Source organism: Mustela erminea, chromosome 20, assembly GCF_009829155.1.
Source record: "Mustela erminea isolate mMusErm1 chromosome 20, mMusErm1.Pri, whole genome shotgun sequence".
NCBI lineage: Eukaryota > Metazoa > Chordata > Mammalia > Carnivora > Mustelidae > Mustela > Mustela erminea.
Window position 1 is genome coordinate 21,359,055 of NC_045633.1, and position 16,736 is coordinate 21,375,790.

The 16,736-nt window shown below is 52.4% G+C and overlaps 2 protein-coding genes across 6 annotated transcripts in view; both read right to left on the minus strand.

The window, feature by feature from the left end:
- NAA60 (N-alpha-acetyltransferase 60, NatF catalytic subunit) overlaps positions 1-16,736 on the minus strand; it is a 30,039-nt gene that overhangs the window by 9,396 nt on the left and 3,907 nt on the right. For 4 of the 5 annotated variants that reach the window (XR_004281851.1, XR_004281850.1, XR_004281848.1 and 1 more), the window contains exons 1-3: positions 3,951-4,079; positions 1,323-1,452; positions 12-108 (exon numbers count right to left, since the gene is read on the minus strand). Coding sequence is in view for 1 of the 5 variants with exons in the window: in XM_032327980.1 (XP_032183871.1) it covers positions 12-108; positions 1,323-1,452; positions 3,951-4,060 (337 nt within the window). In the remaining 4 variants the exon portion in view is untranslated. Of the gene's footprint in view, positions 1-11; positions 109-1,322; positions 1,453-3,950; positions 4,080-16,736 lie in introns of those variants that run through there. The other variant, XR_004281849.1, reaches the window with a different exon arrangement.
- The window catches only part of ZNF174 (zinc finger protein 174), a 60,223-nt gene continuing 47,590 nt past the window's right edge, over positions 4,104-16,736 (minus strand). The window contains exon 3 of the mRNA XM_032327962.1: positions 4,104-4,170. Within this exon, the coding sequence (XP_032183853.1) occupies positions 4,145-4,170 (26 nt within the window). The 3' untranslated portion in view covers positions 4,104-4,144. The remainder of the gene's footprint in view (positions 4,171-16,736) is intronic.

Genomic DNA, 16,736 nt, shown 5'->3' on the forward strand with positions numbered 1-16,736 from the left:
GCGCCCCTTACCTATGCCGTGCTTCCTGAACTCCTTCACTACTCCCAGACTTAGAATGTATGCAACCTGCGTGTCAACAGAGAAGTTGGAGGCTAGAATATCTCCATCCTGAAGGAAAAGGCAGACACGGAGGCAGATTAATGGCTGAGGTACCTGGTACAGGGCACATCTCACCCACCAACTCCCTGATCATGACACTTCGGGGGGCAGAGGTTGGGGCGCGAGGGGACAGAGCAAAGGATAATGGAGAGTCACCCCCCACAACCCACACAGAAACGACAGGGTGCAGGTCCTTGGGGCACACATGGCTCAGCTAAGGAACAGAGTGTTGCTTCTCTTGGGGATGCGTGGTGCTCCCGGCACAGGGCGGTAACAGGGATTCGACCGTGCTGCACAGACACGTACGGGGCGCTGGGGACCAGACGAAGCTTGAAAAGGTTTGCCTTGGATCGGACGCAGCCCCCAGGTGGTCTCTAAGTAGAGGGAGCGGGGGCCTTAGCCGCCCCTCCACTGCCCTGCGCCGCCCACATCGCTCCATGCCCGCGCCCCGGTTTCGGAGATGGAGTTCCGGCCTGGGAGGCTACTGAATCTCACCTCCGTGCGAGACCAAGTGGAATTAAAAAGCTCAGCAGGAAGCTGGTGGTTCTTAAAAGAAATTACCTTTGCCAGAATCTAATTATGGGCAAAATGGAGTATACTTGACAGGGTCAGGTCTTTCAAAGGGAGATGTCCTTACTGTACTTCTGAAGAAATAACCTGAAGCTAAACAGGTAGAACCAGCTGCCCGTTGTCAGCGGGTTCTTTCCTGCCCTTGAAGTACACACCCACACGGTAAGCACTGCTCCGTCCCGAAGATGACCAAAACTGTTAGGCCGAAGCTTGACCCAAGACAACCACGTGGAACCATGTGTCTGTGGCCATGACCTCGCGTTTTACTGACGTGGGGCCCCCAGACCCTTAGGAGTTCCGACACAGATCTCAGACAGGGATGAAAAGATCTCCGCTAACCGGAACCTGGCATGTCCTTCTACCAACCACAGCACTGCTGGCCATTTCTACGAATCCCCGATCCTCCCAGAGCCCCCAACAACTCATTTACACTCCTCCCTACTCTGAAATGACAGTCGTTGTGAAGCCTGCGGCTGGGTCTCCTGTTCGTGGCTAACTGTATCACCTACACCCAGGAAGAAACCAACTGGGGATGCGTCCCGCAATGGATTCAGGCTCCTAGGAGAAAGGGCCACAGAGCAGGCAGTGTGATTTGGTCACGCATCCCAGTGGCCCGTGCAATGACAGGGAGCCCCCTCGCTACACACACTTACCTCCTTGTGTATCTTGCTCCTACTTTTTATTTCGGCTACTATCATTCCCACGATGGCGCCCCTGTAAGTTGCGGCAAGGGAAAAGAACTTCTTGTTGGAGGTGATATCACGATACCATGAGTCTGGGTACCTGAGGAGAAGAACAAACTGAGGTGAACCTGCAAAGGTCAAGTTTAACTAACATTGGGCTTCACAGGGGAACCACAGTGTGCCCACTGCTCCACGGCTAAGAAGGAGACTGCACCAGACGGTCTTCTTAAAGCGTGATCTGTCTACATGGGACTGGGGATTTCTTTCTTTCTTTTTTTTTTTTTTTAAGATTTTATTTACTTATTTGACAGAGACAGTGAGAGAGGGAACACAAGCAGCAGGAGGGGGAGAGGGAGGAGCAGGCTTCCTGCCCAGCAGGGAGCCCAATGTAGGATTCAATCCTGTGACCCTGGGATCATGACCTGAACCGAAGGCAGACGCTTAAAATGAGCTACCCAGGTACCCCAGGACTAGGAATTTCTTAAAAATGTCTTTTTCTCTCCTTAAGAAGAGAAAAAAAATTTTTTTTTAATTTCTTATTTACTTGGAGGGGGAGGGGCAGAGGGAGAGGGAGAATCTCAAGGCAACCCTGAGCACAGAGCCCAATGCAGGACTTGATCTCATAACCCTGAGATCATGACCTGAGCCTAAACCAAGACTCAGACACTTAACTAACTGAACTACCCAGGAGCCCCTAAACAAGATTGGGAACTTCTGATTGGAAAAACGATCTTACTATTATTACAGGAGAGATGAGAGGGAAAATCCTCTGACAACATTCTCTTCATGAGAGCAGGATGTGGAGGGACAGCTGGAAGAGGTAAGACTGATGGCCCCTGATGCCCCACAGACCTGGGTGATTTCCAAGAATTCTGTGAGTCCTTTTGAAGACTGGGGGTGTGGGGAGAGCCAAGTTCACAGGTGAATGGCATTTGAGTTCACTGCACCTCCCTGGGCAGGGACAGGGACAAGCCTTTGAGGGCAGGGTATGGCTAGGGTTGCTAGGCGCTGTTCACCAAGACCACCAACCCAGGGGAGTAGGATGAGAACTTTCGGTGCAAAGCCCCTGGATGGTAACGAAAACATAGACTCAGCCATAGCCAGGAGGCATGGTCAGAAGGGCAGGGGCACTTGGGGCCTCGGGAGTGTGGGTTTTTAAATTTGGAGTAGACATAACAGGTTAGCCTAAGATGCCTTTGTTGAGACCAAGAGCTGGGAAAGGGCGCCATACCCTCTCAGTGACATAGCAGACAGGTCCTCTACTCGGCTCTGCTCTGCAGAGGCCATTGACCACCCACCAGAAGGTCCTACAAGGCATCACCCTCACCCCTCCCTGGTCCTCTTCACACAACCCAGGGGGCTCGGCTGGTGTGGCAGCCAGGACACGGAGCTGCCACCATACAGCGTGTGGGCCTGCAGTTCACTCCGCTGTCTTTGGAACCTGAGGCCTCGGCTGTAGGAAGCTGTGAGCAGAGGCCGGCAGGCCGGGTACCTCCGGAGGCAGAGGCTACAGCCCCGTGTGGCTCTACCAGACGCATGCGCCCTCCGCGGGGCCTGATCCAAGCACATACTGGGCTACTCTGCAGCGGCAGTGGGACTGCTGGTGGAAGCAGGGCCCCTCTGTGACCCCAAAGACACCACTGTCTCGCATCCCCCCCACCCCACGGGCTGAGGCACCTCCTACCAGAGCCTGCCCGTCCCCGCCCTCCCTGCCTGCAACAGGTTAAACCATCAGTCTGAGGTCAGGACTCTCCTGGAAACACGAGGCCTGGCAGGATCTAGTTCATTTTTTAATAAGATGTTTATTTTTGTTTGAAAATAAAGAATTCTTGTGATGAGAACTCCGGATTTACGGTCTGAACAGCTTGCCACATGTGACATATACAGCAGTGTTCCCTCTGGCTGGTGTGCTGCACATCACAATGGTACTTCTTTATCTTCTAACTGCCAGGCAGTAAAACGAAGCCTGCGCCCACTTGTCCCATACAAAAGTTGGATGTGCCCATAATGGAAGCAAAGCGACAAAACTGCAGCTAATAATCTGCCCCCCAGACTACGGGAAACATCCTGCTCTGGTGAACAATCCTAAGCGTTCATCTGGCGCACGTTTTCAAATAAAAGCAGGATTGGGATATGCCCTCTGCCTAGTCTGCGGTTTCCGTGTATTCTCTCATTAAAGGAGTCCTCCTCAGCAAACACACCTGCTCTTCCGCAGACGCCTGCCCCCGCCCCCAGCTGAGTAACGAGCACTTGCAGGCGCGCACCCCAATGGATGGAACCGAGGCCTCGCTGCTGCTCAGTGCTCTGAATCGTCAGCAGCGCGCACTGGACATCTGCTCAGCTAAAGACCCTCCGGAGAGGCCTTCCGGGGAACTCTCTGCCGGGGAGGCCATGAGCTGGAAAGAGGCCGATGGCAGTCAGGGCCCGACGCCCGGGGTCCAACAACAGGCAAGGTGACCCTGGGCCACCACGGCACCTCCAGGCCATGCTGGCTGTCCCAGCAAGTTATCTGGCTCAGGCACCTACGCTTCCGAGAGTGGCCCCCCGCCCCCCACCCCACCAAAGTGCAGCTGGGACAGTGGGCGCCGCTCAACTTACTCAATGGGGAACCAGTCGCCGCACAGATGCTTCACGGTGTCTATGTCATCGTGGCAGAGGAGGCGCAGGCTGACCTCGCTGAGGGCGCTGGACGGCACCACCTCTGTCATTCACACCTGCAGGGAGGGAGGCGGCGTCAGGAGGGCAGCCGCGCCCCGTCACCAGCCCACGGAACCAGGCACTGTCACCGCACGCTACTTCCTCCTCTTCTCATGCTCACCTGTGAGGCAAGCAAGACAGGGAAACTAGTACTGTCCCCCACAGACAGACATCTCCTCAGTAACTGCACAGAGAGTGTCTCTCACCATAGCCCTGAGCACAGGGGGCAGTCATCCCCACACTGCAGATGAGGAAACGGGGTGCCTCTCCCCACCCTGCTCCTCCCCGGCTGCTCCCGCCTCTCCCTCTCTCTCTGTCACTGCAGAGAGCACCCCCTCCTCCCACTTCACCCCACACCCCCACCTCTCCCGACCGGGTCTCGTCTGGGGCAGCCTGGTGTGGGGCCACAGTTGGGCTGCATTTCAGCGGAAGTGGCACCAGCTGGCGGGGCTGTTTCTCCTCCCCGACTCAGCCAACAGAGTCTCGTGGGCAGGGAGACAGACCACGAGACAGGCCAAAGTTCAAATCAAGGGTCATGAGTTGCTAATAATTCTTTTATTTTAAAAAATATATTATTTATTTATTTATTTTACAATGGATCCTGCATTCTTATTTTTCTTTCAGCAACCTCCATGCCCAGCATGCGGCCCGACCGCGTGACCCTGAGATTGAGGACCAGGCAGGCGCGCTGCCCACAACTCTTCTGAATCAGGAGGGTGTATTCAGCCCAGGCTGCTGCTGGAGCAGCCTGTTTCAGTTAAACGCAGGCAGGTGGAAAGGCTGGGCTCCGACAAAGAACCTGTACCCCCAGGATTTAATGACTACAAGAAAGCAGAACCTGCTACCTCAGGTCTAGCAGCCCCTCGAGCCCAGCCTCTAACTGCGATGTGAAATTCGCTAATCACTCAGGGATCCCCCTAAAATGCTGGGCCCGGACCCAATCGAGCCTCCACGCCTACACGCACACAGGCTTCAGTTCAAGGACACCATGACGCCCAACAAACATGAAATGAGGGGCATTCTGCAAGACAACTGGCCTGGTCTCTTCCAAAGATAAAGGTCATTAAAAAAAAAAAAAAAGAAAAAAGTAAACTAAAAAAGATGAGGAGACCCACCACCGAATGTGATATATAAAAACCCCACCGGGAAAAAGAACAAATCAACAAAACCTTCTGAGAAAATGGAAACACAGGCTGGACCCATGATGTTACGAAGCTGTTACTGACGGTATTGGACAAGGAACTGAGTAATCACGTAGGAATTCTTGGGAGTGAGGCGTCCTGAGGTCTGAAACTTACTTACTTTATTTATTTATTTGTTTGTTTGTTTGTTTTAAAGATTTTATTTATTTGACAGAGAGAGAGATCACAAGTAGGCAGAGAGGCAGGCAGAGAGAGGGGGAAGCAGGCTTCCTGCTGAGCAGAGAGCCCAATGTGGGGCTTGATCCCAGAACCCTGGGATCACGACCTGAGCTGAAGGCAGAGGCCTAACCCACTGAGCCACCCAGGCGCCCCTGAAACTAACTTTAAATGGCTCAAGAGAATCCAACTATTTCAGAAGCAAACAGGACACAACACTGAATCTTCACCACTGGATCCAGGCAGCAGGTGAGACACAATGTATAAACTTAGTGCCCACACACTCAACTTCGCTGCATATTCGAACTTTCTCATAACAAATGTTGCTGGTGGCAGGACCCCGGAGAGGCTGGTCATTACCTACCAGCCTGAGTTTACTCTAGAAACTGGTTCTCTGAGTGTGCACCGACAGAATCCTGGCAATGTCCAAAGGTCTAGGGGCCCCGATGCTCAGCCCTGACTACTCAGCCAGCCCAAGTTAAGTGCCTGGGACAATCCTTCAAGGTCACCTGCATTGACTGCCCTGCCATCGTTAATGCCCGGTTCCTGTGAGACCGCAGGTGTGTCCGGGAGGGTCCCCCAGAAGGACATGTCCTAATATGCGAGCTGCCAGGGGCTGAAATCCACCCGAGGCTTGACTGCTGGGATTGGGAGGGGGAGCAGTTGCTCAGCCTCTAAGCCCTGGACATAACCCCAGCAGGCTCTACTCAGCAAGAAGGCTTCCTGCGAGGGCTGGCTAGGCGGGCAGCCCCCCCAACCACATGCTGCTGAGCAGTCGGGCCAAGGGCCAGCCGAGGGCAAAAGGAGGCAGATGCACTGCAGGAGCCCTGTGGCTCTGAGGCCACGCTGGGTTCTGTCTTTCCAGCACAAACCAAACTCCTAGGGGCGGGGACCACGCCGCTGACACGTCCCCACACAGAGCACCAGCTCAACAGCTGAAACAAGTGGGGACCTGCTTCCTCCCCCTCCCTCCATGTTTTCAGCCAAGTGCCTGTGCACTGCCTGTGTGGGGTCTCCATGGTGTGGATCCCTCCTGTAGCCCTCCCCACAGTGCGAGGTGCCCTACCCCCGGGCTCTCGGGAGATGGAATTGGATGTTCATCAGGACAAGGTTTGTTCAGCTGCTTGAGGCCTGGTGGCCCCAAAGGTCCAGGCTCAGCCAGCTGCTGGGGCACCACCTCCACTGAGAAAGGAGCCCTGCTGGAGACCGACCACAGAAGGGGATGGAGCTGGTCTCTGGATACAGGATCTGGCTGGAACCCCTGAAAGCCAGGCTGACCCCGGCAAAACCCTCTTTCTGGACAGGACAGAGGCAGCCAGCTGTGTTGACAAAACAAGGGACACAGCCATCACAAAAGTTGAAGGGAGAGGCCTGCGCGCATAGGGCCCTGAACAGCCCTGCGCAGCTGCAGGGCTGTACTTGTCTGAGTTCTTAGTTCCAAACACAAAACAAAACAGAAACACCAACCAAACCACAGAAACTATCCTCCGTCTAGGCAAATCTCATCATCCCATGTCAATTTTCTTTCTTCTTTCTTGAGATGCACCTTCAAAAACGAAACCCTGTTGGGTCAACAACAGCTCTGCTATTTGGTTCCTGAACAGCTGGGCCATTCCAGGGCTCAGCATCCCCATCTGTGGCCGCCCACTCCAGCCCGTGACCCTGCTGGTATCCAGGACGCGGCCTGTGGCCCAGAATGTTCTGGTGTGACCTTAGGGACCTCATACCTCTCAAATGGCCAGCCACATCCTGGGAAATGGGACAAAAACTGGCAAGTCCTGAATTTTAAGAGTCATCTCTGTCCAAAATATATCGTAGTGGTCACTGGAAAGGATGTGGTTCCCCAGTCATCCAGGGCAAAGTGCTGTTTTGTCCCAGAGAATATGAGCGTACGGGTTAGAGGGGCTCACGCACCAAGAGCAGGATGGACCCTGGCACCTCACATTCGGGTACAAAGTGCCGCTCCCCTGGAGGTTTCTGCACAACGCCTAAAGCGAGGGTAACCTTCCCTTCTGCCACACAAGAGATGGGTTCAGGCACTGAGCCTGAATTTATCTCTGGCTCACCCTTCAATAGCCAGGCTCTGAGTCCCCTCTAAAACAGAGACGGTCAGGCCCCACAGGGCAGGGCTGAGGCCAGCACCAGCTGCAGATGGCAGAGGGCTGGGAACTGAAGGGGAAATGCCCATCAGTGTGGGCTACTGGTGCCTGCCCACTGGTGACCAGCACGGTCTGGCCAGGCCAGGGACATTTCCCTGACCTTTAACATTGATGTCCTAAGTGTCTTAGCTCCGACTCCTAACAGGTAGTTCTCAGCCACTGGTTCAGTGTTGGAGGCACCAAACAGTTCAGGCTCACTTAAACTGGAAGGAGGCCCTGCCCCCCAACCCCCTCAGCCAAGTTCTGAATCCACACAGTTTACCTCTGATACCTTATTTATTTTATTTTAGTTTTTTTAAAGATTTTATTTAGGGGCGCCTGGGTGGCTCAGTGGGTTAAAGCCTCTGCCTTTGGCTCAGGTCATGATCCCAGGATCCTGGGATCAGGCCCTGCATCGGGCTCTCTGCTCAGAAGGAAGCCTGCTTCCCACCCCCTGCCTGCCTCTCTGCCTACTTGTGATCTCTGTCAAATAAATAAATAAAATCTTAAAAAAAAAAAAAAAAGATTTTCTTTATTTTAGAGAGATCGGGCGCACAAGCAGGGGGAGCGGAAGAGGGAAAGTGAGAAGCAGGCTCCCTGTTGAGCAGAGAGCCCTATATGGGACTTGATCCCAAGACCCAGAGATCATGACCTGAGTCAAAGGCAGACACTTAACAGACTGAGCCACTCAGGCACCACCCCCCCCATCTTTTAAAAAAGATTTTTTTTTATTTGAGAGAGAGAGAGAGAGATGACTCTGACACTTTAAAAAACAGTTCTCTGGCACAACATACAAAAAATTATTAAAATCAACAACCAATGGCTTCGTTTATCTTCTCAGATATGAGAACAGCACTGCGCTTGTGTGGAAAACGTCTGTACTCTTGAAGAGATGTACACTGGATATGTAGAGACGAAATGACAGAACATCCTGTAACTTCATTTAGTTGGAGCAAAAATGCCTAAATGCTAATAACTGTCAAGTGGGATGAAAGGTATGCCAAATGGGTGTTTGAAAGTGTTCCTGGGCGCCCAGGTGGCTCAGTCTAAGCGTTTGTCTTTGGCTCAGGTCATTATCCCACAGTCCTGGGATGGAGTTCCGCATCGGGCTCCCCGCTCAGCGTGGAGTCTGCTTCTCTCTCCGCCCCTCTGCCGGCTTGTGCGTTCTCTCTCTCTTTCTCACAAATAAATAAAACCTTTAAAAAAAAGTGCATTTCTCTCTTAAAAATAAGTTCCCAATTAAAAACCAACCAATCAACCACCCACCAAATTTTTCCACAGAGGCTGAGTTTGGGATAGAGAGGGCAGGTTGGCCAGGTGACTGATGTAAACGATTCTGGCATCCTGCACCCCGAGCTCTGGGAAGCAGTGCCACCCGCTGGGGCAGCCACACCAGCCTCCGCCCACCTCTGCCCTGGAAGAGTGAGTTCTCGGCAAACTGCGGCTGGTTCACAGACATGCACTCTGGATCCCGGGGGGCGCTTAGGCGCCTAGTTCAGAGGGTTATGGGTTCAGGAAACACTGCTCAGGACCGAAGTTAATCAAATGTCAAACTCCACTGATGCTTTAAGGAGCAACGGGACACAAGGCATGGTTTTAGGAGCTGGCCTGAAGCTGCCTGAGATGCTAACTACCAACCACAGGGCCAGCTGAGGGCAACACCCTCCCCACTTCCCTTCCCTTCAGGGCCCAGAAAACGTGGACAGGCAGAAAGTCCCTGCTGAAACCTGGAGCTTCTGGGTCGAAGTCCACAACAGTACATCATCCAAGGCCAAGCCCTGCCCCTCAGTGCAGTGTTTCCAGAGAAGGTTCCAGGGACAAGGGTCCTCCCCTCCCTGTTGCAACGGTCTTCAGGGAAAACCCTGGTGGACAAGCCCAGACACATCACCACCTGCCAATCCAAGTAGCCAAACAGGACGATCTCCCAAAATCCTCAATAGTCCAGCAAGGACACTATCCCGCTTCCGCACTGGGCAAGAGTGGGAGTGGGGGTCCATGATGGACTGTCAGCGATGACCGAATCATTGAACCGCGGGGCACACTCAAACTACACCTGCCACCACGTGGATGAACGTGAAAATGAGACGCTGGGCGAAAGAAGCCAGACTCAAAAGGCCATGTTATCTTATGATTCTAGTTACATGAAATGTCCAGAGCAGGCAAATCCGGCCACACAGTAAGCGAGTGCTTGCTGGAGACAGCAGGATTGGGGGGGTGGAGGGGTAGTGGCTACGGATGTGGGGTTTCTTTGGAGAGCGGTAGAAATGTCCTGAAACCGCATGTGGCGATGGGTGCACAGCTCTGTGAATACAGCAGGAGTGCTGAGAGAACGGTGCACTCCGTATGGGTGAGTTATACAGCATGTGGATCACAGCTCATTAAAGCTGTTAAAAACAAAACAAAACAAAACAAAACAAAACAAAACAAAACAAATCCTGAGAGTGAATGTTTCTTTGGTGAACAAATGGATGAAAAAAAATTACTTCTGAAGACAGTCACAGTAGATTCCAGAAAGAACCAGAAGGTTTGTAGTCTGCAAAGTAACTGCAGGGACCCACTCTGGTGCCCATGAGAGGCTAGCCTGGACCCTGCCACCTGGGGGGTGGTGTGTGTGTGTGTGTGTGTGTGTGTGTGTGCAAGCACGCACATGCACCTGTATCCCCCAACAGGGCCGGGGCGGGGGACCCCTAGGAAGACAAGGCTGAAGATCAGAGAGCTTGGCAGGTGACTCAGAGACAAGGAACCACCAGCCCACCAAGGCCCACCTGGTAGCTTACTCCAGATCTGGACCAATTTTAATTACTTCATACTCAAAGGAAAAAAAATCTGTCACACTGCGTGAGAAGTGATCAGAGGAAGTTATCGAGTCTTAGCCAAGAATGTCTGTGCCATCTATGAGTCTTCACAGGGTAGCAAATGAAAATGCCTTTGAGAAAGTAAAGATCACGCTCAGACTCCCCTTAGCCCCAGCTGAGAAATCAACACAAACCGCAAATCACCAGAGGAATCTGAAATCAGCCTGCGGCCCCAGGATTTGACCGGTGCCAGGAAACTCCATGTCCTCCTCTTTCCAGGAACAGCTCTCCAGACTGCTCATCTGCTGTGAGACGGGCTCGAGCCAGCTCGAGAAATGGGGTGCCACGACTGCCTGCCCTCGCTCTCGGGGGAGCCGCAGAGCCCCACTGGCTGTGCCCCTTCGCGCTCCTGCTCAACAGCCCACGCGATCCGAGCTCCCGCGGAAAAGCACTGCAGGACAGGACCCTGTGGACGTGCGCTCAGCAGACCCGCCAGCGCCAGGCACAGAACGAGTACGGGCACCGGGCAACATCAGCCAGCAGTCGGGGTCCAGAAGGTCTCAGGCCGACCCCGGGCACCTGAGGAGCCAGGGAGTGAGGGCTGGGCGTGGAGCGCAGTCCTGAGGGGACGGGTTGTTCTCTGCGTAGACAGTGGTGGTGGTTACACATACAGACAGTTAAAACTCACTAGGTGCATTCTGTCGTATGTATACTAAACTTCAATGAAGTTGATTTTAAAAGATTTTTTAAAAACCCTGTACGTTGAGCCTGATAGCAAAAGGAGAGACCTATAATAAATGAGCATCTCATGTCCAAGAGTCATAAATTTTTCCCTAGTATTCTTGGGACAGGCTCTTGACCAAAGGGACAGGATTTGTTCCCTATCTGACGTTCAAGTAAACACTGGGCTCCGAGATGCACCGCTGTTTGTGGAATCTCACACCCCTATTAAATGGGCTTCCATGGTTTCAAAAGCCTTGGTTTAAAAATAGAAACAAGTCACTTTTAACTAAGGGGAAAATGCAGCATTTATAGTGCTGAGTCTGTCCCAGCCCAGCTTACAGCAGGCAGAGAAAGGAAAGGGAGGGCAGGGAAAGGGAGAGCCTGGTGTTTCCCACAGGAAACACGGGCGACGAGACCAAGTTTACAGAGAGGGTGGCAGGGCACGTGAGATGCTGGTGTGGGAGATGGTTCACAGACAGGGAGCAGGCCAGGGGACCCACCTCTGGTACATGTAGGAATCCCCCACTTACCATCTAGAACCTTCCACCATGTGCCAGTCTCCTATGGCTACGGGCTACTCTTACGGCTGATGGGACAAGAATCCTGATGATTCACTGGAGAAGAGGGGCCAGCGGGTGAAGCCAGAGCACAGCCGCGCCCCTATCCCGGCCTCCATTCCGAGCCCTTGGGTGCTGGCACTGGAGCTTCAGACCCACAAGCCACCTCTCGGGACATTTCCCTACGAAGACACAGACTCAACTACACTACAACAGCAGGGGCACGTTATACAGGGAACCCAAAGTTCACTTAGACTTTGAAGTTAAAACATGAAGCTGCAAAGGTTCATGCTACTCTGAGAATTCTTGCCTGGGTTTCCTGGGTCTGCATCCTGCCCTTGGCCTCTGAGGGGGCAGGGTGGTTGAGTGAAGTAATTCAAGGAGGGACAGAAACCACGTTCTCCAAGATCCAAATGAAGGGCTGTCTGCTCACCTGCTCTATCCTTTCTCCTTCCCCAGCCTCATCCTCCGGAGGCTGCAAACCTTGTCTTCCTTCTGTCCCGAAATGACGCCCTGTCCCTGTACGAAAGGCCACTTTTCCCTGAGGATTCCCAGGTGGCGGGAAGGGCTGTTGTCTGGACACCTAGGCACTGCCTCCACGTGCTCAGCCAGAGGGACAGAGTGAAATGGAGAAAAAGCCACCAAGATGTCCCCAACATGCACAGGAACACTTTTCATCTCCCCTCCACTGCTAAGTGCTGGGGATTCAGAATCCGGGGGCTGAGAATGGATCTTTCCACTTCCTGGAGAGATTTCCTGGCACTGTCATGAGGTCCACAGGGCCGTCCACTCCCACCCCAAAGAAGGAGGCTGGAACAACCCTATTCCTGGCCCCCCCGCTTTGAGCCCTGACACCCCAGGTCCACAGGGCCTCTTCCTTCTTCAAAGACACTGCTTCTTGGTCTCACACAAACCACATGCAAATTTTAAAAAGCACCCCCTCCTCTTTTTTTTTTTTTTTTAAAGATTTTATTTGTTTATTTGACAGACAGAGATCACAAGTAGACAGAGAGGCAGGCAGAGAGAGAGAGAGAGAGGGAAGCAGGCTCCCTGCTGAGCAGAGAGCCCGATGCGGGACTCGATCCCACGACCCTGAGATCATGACCCGAGCAGAAAGCAGCGGCTTAACCCACTGAGCCACCCAGGCGCCCCGAGCACCCCCTCCTCTTAATGTCTTGGGAGGTGCTCTGGCCTCTCCCCTTGCCCTCATCAGACATCTGGTATTCAGGCCTGCCATGACCACACTGCACACTCTATCACTCCTAGAACCTTCCCTTCCTTTTCTTCTTTCACTTGCATTGGTTCAAAGGGTCCTTTCTCCCAGCGCGGTGAGCCACCCTCCACTTAGGGCTATGGGTGCTAAGTCCTCCCTGTGCTCTCAGACCCTGCCACAATGCTGGGGTCACTGTGACCACTGAGACATCGGTTCTGTATGTGCTTCTGCTTTATTCTGTCGCTGAGAAGATGAAACAAGATGGCCTCTTCCAAACAGCCCAGCCCCACAGCTCCTCCTGCCCACACACCCGCTCTGGGTACTGCGCATCCCCTCTCTCGGACACGCCTTCCCGCCACTCATTCCCCTTCCACACCACTACCTGCAGCGCCCCATGTGCTGCCACCTTCCCGCTCCATCCGCTGTGCCCGTCGTCGGCCCCGCGTCTGCTCCAGCACACCCACGACAAAGCACCAACAGCTTCCCCGCCTCGGAAGCCAGCAGCCTCTGTCAGGACTGCCCTCCCCAACCCTCTGAAGCTCACAACTGAGTCCGTCCCTTTCTTGAAGCCTGAGCTCACTTCACCCACGATGAAGGACCACCCTGGTCTTTCCCCGAACTCCAGGCTTCTTCTCAGGTGAGGCCCAAGGGAAGATTAGCACACGCTCGCCCACAGCCCGAGAACCAGTCCCAGGGCTCTTGGGAACGTGCAATTCTGCAGACGTCAGGTTGATCTGCTTGGAAAATGCAACAGTAATGAGCTCTAAGTTCTTGCCTTTAGGACAGACGAGGGGCAAAAGGAAAACTAAGCCGGGGACAGGGACGGAAGCCTGCCTTGCACAGCGGTAAAATGGGCTGCAGGCCTCGAAGGAGACTGAGGGACACAGGGAGCCCTCTTCATAGCTCAGCTGTGCACACAGGCAGCTGCTCGTGAGGGAGAAAGCGTCTCTCCACAGCAGCCTGGGCTCCTTCTGAAACCTCAGTGTAGGAGCAACATGAATAATTCACAAGATGACAAGAAACAAGCACCCCGCACTCTGGCTCCAAACAGCCTTCCTCTTTAAACCTACCCCACCATGCTCTGAGGGGAGCCTGTAATTCTCACAGACGCTTCTCTTCAAACATGAATTGACAGGAGCGCCTGGGTGGCTCGGTGGGATAAGTCTCTGCCTTCAGCTTGGGTCGTGATCTCAGGGTCCTGGGATCGAGCCCGCATCGGGCTCTCTGCACAGCGGGGAGCCTGCTTCCCCACCTCCCAATCTGCCTGTCTCTCTGCCTACTTGTGATCTCTATCAAATTAAAAAAAAAAGATCAAACACAAATTGATCATACTGGAGGATTCCATTTGTAGGACACTCTAAAACTGGCTAAAAGAATGAAAAGTGACAGAAATCAGAAAGTAGATGCAGTAGGAGTCACTGAGAAGGGACAGAAGGCAACTTGCCGGGGCGATGGTGATACGCTGTGTCTCCTTCAGTGGTCGTCACACACATGGTTCTGCTTCAGATCTGAGCAGGTGGCCGCATGGTAAACACCAGTCAGGTGCCAAGTTTTCTGCCAGGGGCCGGTGAATTTGGGGTGCCTGCACTTAACAGTTGGGTCCTCCTTCAGATTCTTGAGGGTGAGAAGGCAAAGACAAAGGCCTCTGTGCAGCACAAGGAGGACATCTAGCATTTTGGAGCTCTGATCTTAAGCTTTACATTGTACCTCAAGATGACACAGATGTCATTTTGTTTTAAATTTATTTTTCTATTTTGCTTTGCTGCACATCCGAGGTAAAATGACCAGATGCAGAGGGCATAGGCGGAGGCCACTGCGCACGTGCGCCACCTGCAACCCCGATGCTCCCTGAGAAGGCATCTGCACTCATGCTGCTCAGCTCTGTCGGACAGACTCCCTGGTTGTTCTCAGGACCCGCATCACAGCACTGGAGCCAGCGAATTTCCACACAGACAAAGGCATGGATTGTGGGAAGGCTGCCTAAGGCCTCTTTGCCTTTTGTGGCCTTACTTGGCCAGTGTCAGAAGGAAAGCCTAGGTCTAGGGTAAGACAAGGACGAAGAGGAAGACTGGAAAAGAATATGAGCTGGGAGAAAAAGGGAACACTGGAACCAGGGGCCAGAGACGTGGAGCCCCGAGTAGACACCATGGTACCCCTTGTTGGAAAGTTCCAGACACATCTCATCTTCCCAGAATAGAACATGAGGGTGCAGACGAGCTTCCACTGCCAGCTCGCATGCTGGTGCTGAAAGACAGAGCAAGGGCGTGGAGCCCACAGGGAGAGTGCGGGACGGCCTGGTGCGGGGAGGAAGCACGCCTGCCCCTCTGCTTAAGCTGGGGTCTTGGTCGGAGGCCACCTGACGAGGAGCACCCAGAATACAGCACCCACTTCAGATCCAGGGAGTGGTCAACTAGCTCGCTTTTACGACACAACCACCTAGAAGTTGCCAGATTTTTAGGGAATAAAAACATACGTAATAACCTGCAGTCCTGACCACCAGCCGAGACTGGATCCTGTCTAGGGCTCAAACCCAGCCAGGAGTATGTTCTCCCACACAGAACTCCGGCGGCCGGAGCAGCCCTCAGCCCTGCTGGGGACAGTGGGTAACAGGGACCAGGCAGCTACTCACTTTCAAAGTAAAAAGAACAGCAATAGGGGAGTTGGGTTTCAGAGACTGTTCCCCACACCACCCCCCCCCACAGGCCCCCGCTGCCCCCCGGCAGGCCTGGCCTCCCTGCCTTTCTTCCACGTTTCCAGCTGGGTTTTTAATCTCCACTTATTTGGCTTTGCACTTAAGATCCTTCAGAATCAAAGAGATGTAAATTATGAAATTGGGTCAAATTTGGTATAAATTAACACTTGATCATGAGGCTAACTTAATATTTTTAAAAACTATTTAACCTCCTGTCAGCATCTGCCTCCGGAATTACAGCAGGTGTCTGTGTTCAACACTCATTTCTGTATTATTTGAGCTTATTTTTCTTTTTTTAAGTGAGCTTGAGTTGTTTTTGTTCTCAGGAAAAAAAAAAATACTTTCAGGTGGTATGAGCAAATCATGAATACATTTTTATGAGAATTATCTCATGGGCTGTTTTTAATTAGCAACAACTTGGAAGTTTTACAGTGTCTCTTCAACTTATAAGTAGAAGGATTACCCATTCTGCCCCAAAATAGTATCTCATAGTGCTAACTTTCTAATCCCAGACTCCTGGAATAGTGTGGCATTTTGTGCACGGATACCAGAAACAGATGCTCAAAGTTGTAATGAAGCAAAATGGAGGTAGTTGTGGTTAAGGAAGGTAAACAGACTTGTAAACATATTGTAAAGGGCTCCGTGTAATCACTAAACAACTCTTTAAATGGCTTTATAAAAGCCAATTTAAAATATTTACAAGTTTTAAATGACCATTTTAAGAAAGGTTTTAAAAAAACATTCCCCGGGCACCTGACTGGCTCAGGTCTCCATCCGGGTCATGAGCTTGAGCCCCATGTGGGGTGCAGAGATTATTTAAAATAAAATTAAATTAAAACAAGATTAAAAACATTTTCCTTTTCTTGAAGGAGAGAAATGCTCTTGTAAACTTTTTTTTTTACTATGAACACATGTTCAGACTAAAATAAGCCACATGCAACATAAACCAAAACTAAGATTCCCATACTTGTCCCAACCCCAGTATAATGACTGTTAGTGTTTCTGGTATTTCCTACGAGAAAATGATTTTTGGGGGCATCTGGGTAGCTCAGTCTGCTAAGCGTCTGCCGTCAGCTCAGGTCATGACCCAGGGTCCTGGGATCTAGCCGTGTTGGGTCTCCCAGCTGAGCAGAGAGCGGTTTCTCCTCCTCCCGCTGCCCCGCCAGCCCCACTCGTGCTCACTCTGTCAAATAAATAAATAAAATCTTAAT